The sequence below is a fragment of the Anguilla rostrata genome, chromosome 4, assembly GCF_018555375.3.
Source record: "Anguilla rostrata isolate EN2019 chromosome 4, ASM1855537v3, whole genome shotgun sequence".
Lineage (NCBI taxonomy): Eukaryota > Metazoa > Chordata > Actinopteri > Anguilliformes > Anguillidae > Anguilla > Anguilla rostrata.
Genome location: NC_057936.1, coordinates 37,342,658 through 37,355,062, shown reverse-complemented (window position 1 = coordinate 37,355,062; position 12,405 = coordinate 37,342,658). Strand labels below are relative to the sequence as shown.

The window sequence follows — 12,405 nt, the reverse complement described above, 5'->3', positions numbered from 1 at the left end:
CAGTCTCTCAGGAGAACTGGGAGAGTAATACTGCTGAACACAGCGCTCTCACACACAACACACCGAACTGAGGTACTTTATGAACTCACCCCAACGCACCTCAGTCTCAGCGGAACGGAAGCGTGTCCCTGCCCAGTGCAGAGACCAGGGGCGTCAGTTCAGTCACCCTGCACCCCCCGCCCAAACATGCTCTAAAGATACAGACACAGAACCTCCTTTTATCCAAGCGGATTCCAGCTGTGATGCAAGCAGAGGTCAGAGGTCAGCAGGGTCTTGACTGCCCCTCTCTTCCACTTCCAGCCGTCAAGTTAGAGGTTAAAGAATCGCTTCCCGCTGCTGAAAGAACTAACAAGTGAGGTGGAATGCACTTCTGCAAAAACTCAGCTGCACGTCTGTAAAGACCACTGTGAACATATACGAGCACACACACACACACACACACACACACAAACGCACACACACACACTACTCACCACACAATTAGTAGTGATCAGTAACCTCCACCCATCCTGAATGTGGCACACAGTCCAAGGAAGCATCTCCAATTTGTCACTTGAACTCTTGACCCTGTCATTCAGCTGGGCGGGGCTCAACTACCACTCAAATCTCTGCATCTGAGAATCTCAACTATACTTCTGTGCTTCAATTCATATTCTCTCTCTCACTCGCTTTCTCACACACTCACTCTGCCCACTATTGTTCCAAAACACATGAATCTCACCCAGTCCCTCTCTCTCTCTGTCCCTACTCTTCCTCCCACCCCAAAATCTCTCACTCATTTCCTGCCAGATGTCAAAAAAGTGACAGAACATGAAAGAATGTCATGAGAAAATCTTTGTTAAGAAACTTAGCTGTGTTTTTCACAGAGTCCCTTCCACCTCTGAGCGTGTGCAGATCACACACTGTGCTCAGCTCTGCCCACAGCATCAGCGATCAACAACAGACGGCCAATGGGGTCACCAGCTTGCACCGAGGTTCCTATGGAGACAGAAGTGCCCGAGTGACAGATGCCAGCTCACAGCACAGACTGATGGGATGCCCAAAACAGAGGAGAGCGCAGAACCGACCAGTCAAAAATAACTGTCACAACAAGAAACAAGTAGCGAGGAAACCCTGTATGTGAGGTTTCCATGAATTCTTCGTCCCAGAGAAGCTGTCAAGGACTGAAAAAGAAGCGAAAATATTTATATAATCCAAAATTGGCTTTGGAGGGGCCTGGGGGAAGCAGGACCCACAGCCTCGGCTTGTGATGACTGTCACACGGGGTGGAGAATGCAGGCAGGGGCGGGGGCTGGATTGCTGGCCCGGACCCTGGGAATCTGTTCTGGACATGGTGGTACCTCTGGGAAACAGGATGTACAGACAGGGATGTCGCAGACAAGCGCACACACACGCACGCACGCAAATGTGTATACACGCACGCACACGCGCACACACAAACACACATGCACACACACAAACACGCACACACACACATGCCTTAAGTCTGAACTCATTCTCAGCACTGCCCTTAGGAGGAAATAAACAGAGAGCACTCCCAGTCCCCGCAGAGCCCGACACAGTCCAGTTCAGCTGAAGCTATTCGACGCGACAGTGCGCCCGTGTGGCTTTGAAATGAAATAAATAAAAACTAAGCCTGGGATTTCCAAAGCCCAAAAAACTCGTAAGAGCCAACAGCCAGAGCACTATAACCAGCTTTAGAGAGCGAGGACCCCTGCAATTAAGTCTTAACGATAACAGCATTACGGCATTCATGGAGCACTTTAAAGTGTAATTAGGGCAGAGAAAGGACAGGGCCATTTAGCTGATGTTCGAGTCAGCACTCATAGGAGGTATCATTGTTGTCCAGGCCCCCAGGTCCCCAGCACCCCCCCCCCCCACCAAACACACACTTTTAATGAGGATAGCTTGGTCTTGTTCCAGTCTGCTTCCAGATACTGCTCCCATGATGCTTCACCAAACACAAAACCAAAGACGCTAAACAAGTAACAGCGATCTTTCCACTTTACACCAAGTTCCTTCCCACGACTGTTGAGTGTATGCTTCTCTGGTGGTAGAGACAGGTGTGTGGATGCACTGTATGGCTACTTTGGCAGACAAAAGTGCAAATTCAGGACGTGGACGTATGCATTTATGTGGTTGGCGAGCGCTCGTCTTTGAGTGTACGTTTCTGTGCGTTTGTGCGTGTGCGTGTATGTGTGTGCGCGCAGGAGAAGACGAGTCCGCGAGTTTGTAACTTACGCTGTACGCGTGAAAACGCGCGAGGAAAGGAAGCGATTTCCGGAGCTTGTGGAAACGGCGCATCCTCACATGGGGGGGGTGGCGAGACTCTCCCCTGACGATCCGTTTCCAGAAATCGAGCCGCCGCTCCAAATATCCATGAAAAGAAGACGTCACTCCCTAACCTGCTGGCTGTGCTCCAGACTCCAGACCAATAACGACTCAAGAGCAGACACAAGGAGGTAATAAAGCGGGCGAAATGTTGACCGGCTGCGTCAGCGCGCTCCTGGTCCCGGCTCAAGCGTCCGGCCGTTTGGAGCGCTTGCGCTCTCGGACCAGCTGCTCTCCTCTCAGCGTGTGCAGTGGGCGGGACAGTTCAACGTTCCCTCCGCCCCCTCGCTCTGCCCATCACATTCACAGAGCCCCTATAAATAGAGCTGCTGGCTATTCCTGCTGTTTAGCGCCAGAATGAAGGACTGTGCTCGGTAATGTGCATGCGTGTGTTTGTGCGTGTGTGTGTGTGTGCGCGTGTATTTGTGTGTTTGTCTGTGCATCTGTGTGCGTGTTTTTTTTTTCATTTTTATTTGCATAATGCAGTCATATTGCACAAGGGAATTGACATCTAAAGGTCTCAAATTAATGCTAATTGAAACATAGCTACCAATGGCTACAAGGTAAAGGGACTTCTCTGTGGAGTTGCCTAAACCCCTTTAAAATGCAGACACTCTGAAATGCTTGAACTACTGATAGTTATCAGGATATAATATCACTAATATGTGTGTGTGTGTGTGTGTGTGTGTGTGGGGTACAGTAGGCACTCTGGATCTCAAAGGTGAGCCAACCCATCCTTCTCCCAGTCAGTGGGCAGTAGTTTCAGAATGCTTTCACTCATCTGCAGCCCTCTCTTTCCTGCTCCTTCCTCTCCTCCTCCTCCCCTTCCTGCCCCTCCCTCTCCTCCTCCCCTTTTTGCCCCTCCCTCTCCCTCTGTCCATTAGAACAGTGAACATGTCCTCTGTCCTGCTGCCTGCCCAATTCCACTCCCCCCATCTGTCAGAGTCTGTGGAGGGCTATTTGGACCAACAGAGACAGTACTGATATCAGGACGACAGTCATCTTATTTTGAGAAGATATAGTCAAGATACACAGGCACCATAGCAGGGTACAACGATATGTCATACGATTATGTCAGAAACTTCTTCTAAATATGCTTCCGCAATTGGGTTTGGTTCATCCAGGTCTTTTGGTGACTGCAGAGGTGTAGCACAAAATTCTGAGCCCTATAAATAAGTAGTCTCTGTGGGCCCCCTTCCTCTCTTGGTCCATGTCTCTCACGCATCCTTTGAATTTTTTTTTTTACAAATAATTCAGCCAACAACTGTACACATGAATCTGAAGTGGTTATTAGGGTAGTCACTAATGAACTGTTCATACCACATTTAAACAAGTAATAATAATCTGTGATATGTGCTTAAGTCTGCACAGTTTGAAATCTCACCACATTTCAACCCTCCTTTCTCAACATACTGTAATTACTGTGTGATACCTTTACTATGGTTAAATGAGGTTTGCTTGGAGTATCATGCTTAAGAGAACATTATTTTCTTCATGTTTAAGTATTTATCATTCCCAAGGTATAAGACAAAGCTAAAAAAAATACCATCTTAGTTTTCTAATCCCTACATTGAGAAAAGGCTTACTATACTGCAAAATAAAAGACAACTGAACAAGACTTCAAGAGTCATGTTTTATTTGCAGAAACAAGAAGACAAAAAGAATTAGCTTTCCAATAAATACTAGCCTATATATTACAGTATGTACAATTTCAGTACAATTCATCTATTTTAGTATCCAAGCCCACAGTGTAGTGGTTCAAAAGCATGTAGGCCTAAAAGCAAAATAATTAAAACTTTAGAAAGCTGAAAAAGAACTTAACTAGTTAGGTATGCTTAGGATAATATGATCAATCTTGATGAGTCATTCTTAAACAGTGTTAGCAAGTTGTGCATACATGATTGACATAGCCTCTTAACCTGCTTATATTATACCATATTGACCTTGATTAAGAGACACCCCCCTTTTTTTTCCAAGACTCCTTTTTTGAAAAAGTTTTTTTGAAGATCAAATCTTGTTTTTATAAAGAAAAGAATAAAATCTGACCAGAATGCACCAGTAACAGTAACACACTGAAAAAAACCAGATAAGCTGATATGTATCTTTTAAATGAAATTGTCTTGTTTGAATAGACCAAAAATTAAACTGCAGCCTACTGGTAGGCCTATTTCTAACATAATTTAACCATCTAAAAGTGAAAAATAGAACAGCTCACTTCACGGTTATAGACTCTGCCTCATTGATCACCATGATCTTAAAATTGGAATTATTCTCCTCCTCAGTTCTTGGTTTACTTGGCCTACTTTTAACCCTCTGAAAATGATGGTGGATCATCTGGCATTAACATTACTGTCTTTTGAAGCCCATTGCCATCTTGAGATTGCAATGAATCCGTTGATACCAAACATGTCATGCTAGCTTACTGGGAAAGGGGCTAAATATGGCTGTGCTGGTACTGCTGATATTAGCTTAAACCATTCTTAAACTGTTAGTTGTGCTCACCTTTCTTTTGAAAGAAATTAGTTAGCAGTTGTGTTCCCTCAGTTTGCTTTCTTTCTCTTTCCTTTCTTTTTCGGTACCCTGATTTCCCTTTCTTGGGGAAAGACATGGCTCTATCACAGTGCACCTTGGTGCTCCAGCAACAGCAGTCACTTGGCTCGATTAGCTGCGTTTAGAGATGAATCCTAGTGAGGGGGCGGGCTAAACCATTTTGCGCCTTTTGTAAGGGGTGAGAGGGGCCTCAGAGAGCCTCCACTATTTTTGACACAAAGTTCAGTTTATCAACCGATCTATTCAGCCAATTTTAATTTAGTTGTGACATAATAATTACTTAGAAATAAAAAATAGCAAACAAAAACAAACTTTTCACTCCAGGCTTTCTGAGGGCCCTTCCCCCATTCGGGGCCTGGGTAGTCAGTCCCACCCCCCTCCCCCCCCCCCCCCACCCCCCCCCCCCCCACACTACGACGCCCCTGGGTGAGTGTTCACCCCTCATTTAGAACCTTTTCTGGAATAAAACTTTTTAAGTGTTTAAAGCTTTATGTAAGCCAGAGCCGACGACTCACACTGTATTGTCTTCAAAGTGTTTCAGAGCCTTTGAGAATGTTCAGTCCTGGGCAGGTTGTCTTATATAGGAAGAGCTCGCTTCTCTCACTAAAGCCTTGCATTGGATGCGGTACAAATGGAAGCCTCTCTGCTGCCTCTACTGCCAAAACATGCAGGTGCTCAGCAGAATGTTCTGGACTGAGCGGTGCACAGCTCACTTCACGCCAGCTGACCCTTTCTTAGGAACTGTGACCGTATCTCAGCTGGGGTCTCGCTGTGAAAAACATCTGGGGAAACTGAGACGGCAAGTCTTCTACTGCCTCATTTAAGTTAATTCTCTGTGGCTTTAGTGGTCAGCTGTTAAATCTGGTCAGTTCGGGCGCAGTGCATCCCACCTGCCACAAGATGTCCCTAGACCCATACCATTAGAATTCCCCAGCTAAACATAACAGCTCTGTTCCTCTCATCATGACCAAGCCAAACAATAATGCAACAAGCTATGCTGAATGAGAAATACCACGGTGTCTATGGCAAAATACATGCTTGCTTATGGCCTTAGTTGTTGTTTCGGCCTGACGATTTTGACACAATGCACTCTCTTATTTATTTTTTCCCCCCAATGTTACAGTGGAACTAGGCCTGAGGCAGACCATTCCTGGGTCGTGCTGTACGGGGGTGAGGTGGCGTATCTAACAAGCGACGGGTCGATGAGCTTTGTTCCCTCCAGACAGGGTGAAGGTCGCTATCCCGTCGGCTGTGGGTTCCGCTTCCTTGAGCGACCCGCACGCATACCGTGATCGCAGTTACGCGGGGACACGGAGCATTTCAAGTGACGCGTGCCCTATTAGGCTAAAAGCTGGCGAGGGAGAAGGCGGGGCTATTTCATCAGCAGAACCACCCAACCGAATCACATAAATACAGCTAGAGGAAAAAATACCACAACTGCCCTGCTTTCCATCCCTAACACACACCACGGAGATTAACCTGACACTAAATCACACGCATGCATTCCCTGTGACATACACAGCTCTGAGACTTCCACGTTAGCTATTCCGGAGCCAGAGTGTGAGTGGCAATCCGCTAAGCCAATAAAGCGTGCCGAATAAAGCGCCCCCTTTACCTCATCCCCCTCGTCTGGGAGGCGCTGGTATTCGGAGGTGCCCTCCATGTCGACGCTGCGTCCCCTCTCCTTCCCTCCCCCTGGACCCGGTCCTCGTTCCCGCTTTCGAAAAGAGGAGGCTTTCTCCCAGCCTCGGAGAAAAAGGGCTTCTTTAATTCAGGCTGCGTTCCGCCCTGCGTTTCATTTCCGCTGCGCGGTAAAGCATCCGCCTGGCGAGGCCGTCACGCGACCCGCACCGGGGCTGGGCGTCGGACGCCGCTCGTTTTCTCTCCCGCGCGTTCGCCATGGCCTCCCCCGAGAGAACGGAACGCCCTCCTCGGCGGCGGAAAGCGGGACGGAGTTACAAGGCGGGCGGAACTCGCTTTCTCTCCTGTCTCACAGCACCTCTACAGAGCTGCACGTAATGCCCGCCCACTCCGCCGATGCAGGAGCCTCGTCCTTTATCTCTGCTTGCACAGATCCACGCGCTTCTGCTTCCAGTCTCTTATGGGGTGGAGGGAGCCTGCGTTCGAGCACCCATGGCGACGATTTTAATGAAGATGACGACGGTGGTGATGCTGATGATGATATCCCCCTTCCTCTTTACATTCCCATTCAGAGGATGCAGTTATGAACCAGTGAAGCAGGCAATCAGAGTGTGCAGCTCCTCTGGATCCAAACCAGGCTGGACAATCCCAGAAATAGATAAAACATTTGGGTCCGAATCGCACGGGCCAATCAGAACGTCGAGTTCTGACCTTGCAAGGAGAGCAGAGAAATTCAATCGCCGCGCTGGGGGTTGGGGGGGGGGGGGTGTGGAGCGCGCTTGCCGAATCGCTGAGACCCGCCGTCGACCTCCTGTCCGAACAGCGCTTTGTTTACAGGCGCCTCGCCCCCGTTCGCTCGCCGCTCGCCGCTCGCGTGACTTTCTCCTCAGCTCCTGCCGGGCGCCCCGTCGTCTTCTCACGCTCCATTTCCTGCTGTGACGGTGATGTCAGCGAGGATTGGCGCGGCGCGCTTGGTCGGAAGGACCCCGGCTTCACGCGGTGTGAGAAAGAAAATTTCTCCCCCTCGCTGCGAGGTCTGCGTATCTGTGCATCAGCGGACACACACACACACACGCAGGCACTCGCACTGCCAGAGATGCAGAATCGGGGGATATTGATCTCTGCCTGCTGTGGAGAGCAGAATGTATCCATATCCTCTCAGAGGGCAGTGTGCCATTTATTCCTTGGACCCTTTACCGTCCTCACCTCACCACAGACTGTAATACAGTGCCTTAAAAATAGAGCTCATCTCCTGCTACTACTCAGGAAAGAAACAAGGGGGACATTAATGCACTGGCATCTGAGAGATGTGTGTGGGCAGACTGGAGAAATCGTAGTGAAGAAAACAACCCTGTTCAGGTACATTCTCTCTACCACCCCTCTACTCTCTCCCTCCCTCTCCATCTTAGTTTCTGTATTCACAGTAGCATCTGCAATTGCTTCTGAATACTGAAGACTGCTGGCCACCTCCACCTCCTTCAGTTACAGCTGTTGCTACACTTTACCAGACTCTCAGTGGACAGATCAGAGGAACCCCCGCTAGTCCATTGTGTACAGTTCATTCCCTCAGCTGAATCACTGCCAAATGGAGAGAGCTTTGTGGTCTTTCACACACCCACAACCTCTCTCTCTCTCACACTCATTCTCTTTCCGTCACCCTCCATCTTACTCGCCATTTCAATTAGATTTTCCATTTCAAGGTGCTATATTGGGGGAGATGATACACAGTGTGTCTCTACCACCCTCTAAAATGTATCTTTCCTTCATCTATCCACACTGATGATGTCATCACACAGAAACCCAGCCAATCATCCACGCTTCCCTTCTAGTACAGTGCAAAGACAATCTCCTGATGACCAAACCGCGAGGGTCAAAGGTCAAGACCCTGCACCACAAACTACCCCCATGCTGACCAGAGGCCCCCCTTTGGTCACAGTAGCCCCACATATGGCCATCAACCCAATGGCATGATGATACACAGCCTGGCCTGCCCACTCACACACAATATTTCCCAATAACAACCTCAAAGAAAAGATCAGAATACATAATACTGTAAATGACATGATCAGAACCAGGATCAGCAAATGCATGAATGAAACAGAGTTGAATAAAACCAGATAACGGGGACTGGGCATTAGACCAATATTAAGTACACTGGTATGAATTACAACCGTTTTGCAATACCATCATCAACAGCATTTCATTCCATCCAGCGATTAATAAAAATTGAACACTGCAATGCAATTTGTTAAATTAACAACATAAATTGTTTTGAATGAAGCTCGAACTATTTATTAAAAATGTGACGTGACATTGCAAACAACACGTACGGAGACATTAGTGGAAACACAGGACCCAAGTGACCTGCTGAATCTGGCTGCACTTTTATATTATTACGGAATACCTGACAGTAGGGCTGGGCAAAAAACCATATTGACCATTATCAAACATTTTTTTAAAGGCAATAATAATCTTTCTTTTTTCTGTAGTGATGTATTTTTCCAATCTGCATGGCCTTGCTGCTGACGGGATGTCACATCAACGTGGCCTCTGAAGTTTGCATGTTTACTACCACAACGGTATGATTCTTTTTTTAAGAAGAAAGAAATTCCGATAAGCTGTATGGTGTAATGTAATGTAATGATTGTTATTGCGCTTAAAAAACATTTGATAATGATCAATATGGTTTATTGCCAAGCTGTACCTGGAAGTATATTTTATCATTTAATTCCAAACCTAGAAGCTTGGATTTTTTTATTTGGCTCAAATATATTGTGCAGTAGCCTAACATTTGCAGGTTGTACTTTTTTTTTTTAACGTTTTCTAGACTATCCAATTTCAGAATGTTTTTCAAATATTTCACACCGTTCAGTGTTCATATTCTCACTACTGTACATCTTGATTGATCCTTATTTTACTTCCGTAATTTGTACTGGAAAATGAAATACCGTCAAATACAGTCATACTATCAATAGTGTGAGGATGGTATGAGACTGACCACATTGCCCAGACCTAATAATACCAGAATAACATTTGACAGTTTTAACACACATAATGGGGACCACCTGACCCTCATATCGGCAGCAGGCTACAATATGCATAGTTTGCTGCCGAAAAGCAGAGGAACAGCATGGATGTCTGCCTTTAAGACAGCACTAATAAAACATGAACTCGGTGACCCAGATATTAAGGCTCAGTTCAGTGTACACAAATGAATGGCTTAACAACAGCCGTAAAGTCTCATTATGCCTGGCAGTAAAACTGCACGTATTCCTCATGCCTCATTTCAAATGTTGGTTTCTTCTCTCGAATTGCTTCCTTGACAGAGGCAGTACATCAACAGCTATAATCACAGTACATTAGGGGTTAACGCTCGAGACTCTCAAGTCAAGAGCTTGGTTTACCATGTGTCGTAACACTTTTTATCGAGCAATTCTACTTGTCTATTGCTTCCGGTCGATATGACGAGCGTAAAATGTGCCATAAAATCCTGTTTCAGCTCAAGGTTGAGCGGCCTGGGAAGCTCATGATAATGGACACAGGATCCGCCCCGCCCCCTTGGCTGCTTCTAAAACATCTTCTTTGCGTTCATCAGCGAGTGTTTGTTTAGCAAACTGCTGTGCAACGGGTTACGTAACGAAGCCAGTCAGGTCCTCACAAGCTCAACAATTTTCATACCGTAAGCGAAAAGAACAGAAATAAATTACAGACCATTTCACTCAGTAGTACATAGACTTACTGAAGATACTCAATGTGTAATGGAGACTATGAACAAAATGTTTTCTTAGCCAACAGTCATTTAGAGCAAGTTAGCTGGAGGAAAATGACAAATATTCTGACATGCAATTGCAGTACTACTATTTGGATTTAAAACTGAAAGTTTCCTACTCACTGCAGCTCTGAGCACTGCTCCATACTGCAGCTATAGAAAACCACTGGCCTTAGAGCTACTCTTGCTACTGATCCACACTGCTATTCTGGCCACTGCTCCATACTGATGCTTTGATCACTACTCAGACCACTGCTCCATACAGCTAGTTTAACCACTGCTCCATATAGCTACACTGACCACTGCTCCACCTGGCTGGTAAACTGCAAATACAGAGTAAGCACAAATGGCTATGAATATAAAGCAACAGTAGGATATGCATGAAATATGAGCTACCACGTTGGGTTTTGCAGAGTTGGACTCAGCAGATAGATCTGTGCGTCTTTGTACTAGACAACCAGCCCATGCACGTGCAGGCAGTAATGCCAGCTAATCTGCTTTCATTCTCAAGTGAGCACCATAAAAGCTGGGTGCTAAAGCTGAAGGAGAGACATCCCTCTGCAGGTAATCTCTGTGTGCGAGGCCTTTCCTGCATAGAGAATACGGAGGCAGCTGCCCGATAGAATTTTGTGCTGCCTCCACAAAATTCTGACTTGTGTCAGCATGAGAAAACATTATAAATACAAACGTTGCACATGGTGGTTGTCTGTCTATTTGTCACTATCTATTTGTAACTGCAGTGACAGCATTACTCCGGTGTGGCGCTGTACAGTACCGAGCACTATGAAAAAAGCACGCTACCGAAGAAGAATGTAAAGTTAGAGCAGCAGTGTGCACGGAGCGCATGATCAGATGTTTCTCTGAGTTCGCCGCATTTGGACAGGTCAATCTTATTTTCTTTTGCACCCAAACACATCCAATATTTTCTAAAAAGTTTCCGAAATTACATCCAGTCAGTTTAATGTTTTCAACAAATTGTCGGGCTAGACCACAGAATGATGTGTCAGTGGAACTGGATATTTCAAAATCTGTGTTTTACACTACTGCTTGTATTCTGCTATTTTTGTCATACAGTGCCTTCTGAAAGTATTCAGACCTCTTCACTTTTTCCACATTTTGTTACGTTACAGCCTTATTATAAAATTGATGAAATTCATTTTTATTCTTATCAATCTACACACAATACCCCATAATGACAAAGTGAAAACAGGTTTTTAAATTTTAACAAATTTATCAAAAATGAAAAACTGAAATATCACATTTACATAAGTATTCAGACCCTTTACTCGGTACTTTGTTTTGGCACCTTTGGCAGCGATTACAGCCAAGTCTTCTTGGGTATGACGCTACAAGCTTGGCACACCTGTATTTGGGGTATTTCTCCCATTCTTCTCTGCAGATCCTCTCAAGCTCTTTCAGGTTGGATGGGGAGCGTTGCGGCACAGCTATTTTCAGTTCTCTCCAGAGATGTTCGATCGGGTTCAAATCCAGGCTCTGGCTGGGCCACTCAAGGATATTCGCAAACCCGAAAATACTCCTGCGCTATCTTGGCTGTGTGCTTAGTGTCGTTGTCCTGTTGGAAGGTGTAAGACGCTTGTTCAATCTTGGTTTCATCAGAACTGAGAATCTTGTTTCTCATGGTCCTTTAGGTGCCTTTTGGCAAACTCCAAGCACGCTTTCATCTGCCTTTTACTGAGGAGTGGCTTCTGTCTGGCCACTCTACCATAAAGGTCTGATTGGTAGAGTGCTGCAGAGATGGTTGTCCTTCTGGAAGGGTCTCCCATCTCCACAGAGGAACTCTGGAGCTCTGTCAGAGTGGCCATCGGGTTCTTGGTCACCTCCCTGACCAAGGCCCTTCGCCCCCGATTACTCAGTTTGGCTGGGCGGCCAGCTATAGGAAGAGTCCTGGTGGTTCCAATCTTCTACCATTTAAGACTGATGGAGGCCACTATGCTCTTTGGGACCTTCAATGCTGCAGGTACCCTTCCCCAGATCTGTACCTCGACACAATCTTGTCTCGGAGGTCGGACAATTCCTTTGACTTCATGGCTTGGTTTTTGCTCTGACATGCACTGTCAACTGTGGGACCTTATATAGACAGGTGTGTGCCTTTC

General features: G+C 46.3%; 1 protein-coding gene across 10 annotated transcripts in view; it reads right to left on the bottom strand.

The window, feature by feature from the left end:
- Positions 1-12,405, bottom strand: part of LOC135253334 (activated CDC42 kinase 1-like) — a 45,604-nt gene that overhangs the window by 14,136 nt on the left and 19,063 nt on the right. For 2 of the 10 annotated variants that reach the window (XM_064332468.1, XM_064332471.1), the window contains exon 1: positions 2,242-2,555. The exons of 4 other annotated variants lie outside the window; for them this stretch is intronic. In XM_064332468.1, coding sequence (XP_064188538.1) covers positions 2,242-2,304 — 63 coding nt within the window. In that variant the 5' untranslated portion in view covers positions 2,305-2,555. Of the gene's footprint in view, positions 1-89; positions 979-2,241; positions 2,557-6,496; positions 7,449-12,405 lie in introns of those variants that run through there. 4 more of the 10 variants (XM_064332476.1, XM_064332478.1, XM_064332470.1 and 1 more) reach the window with 4 other exon arrangements.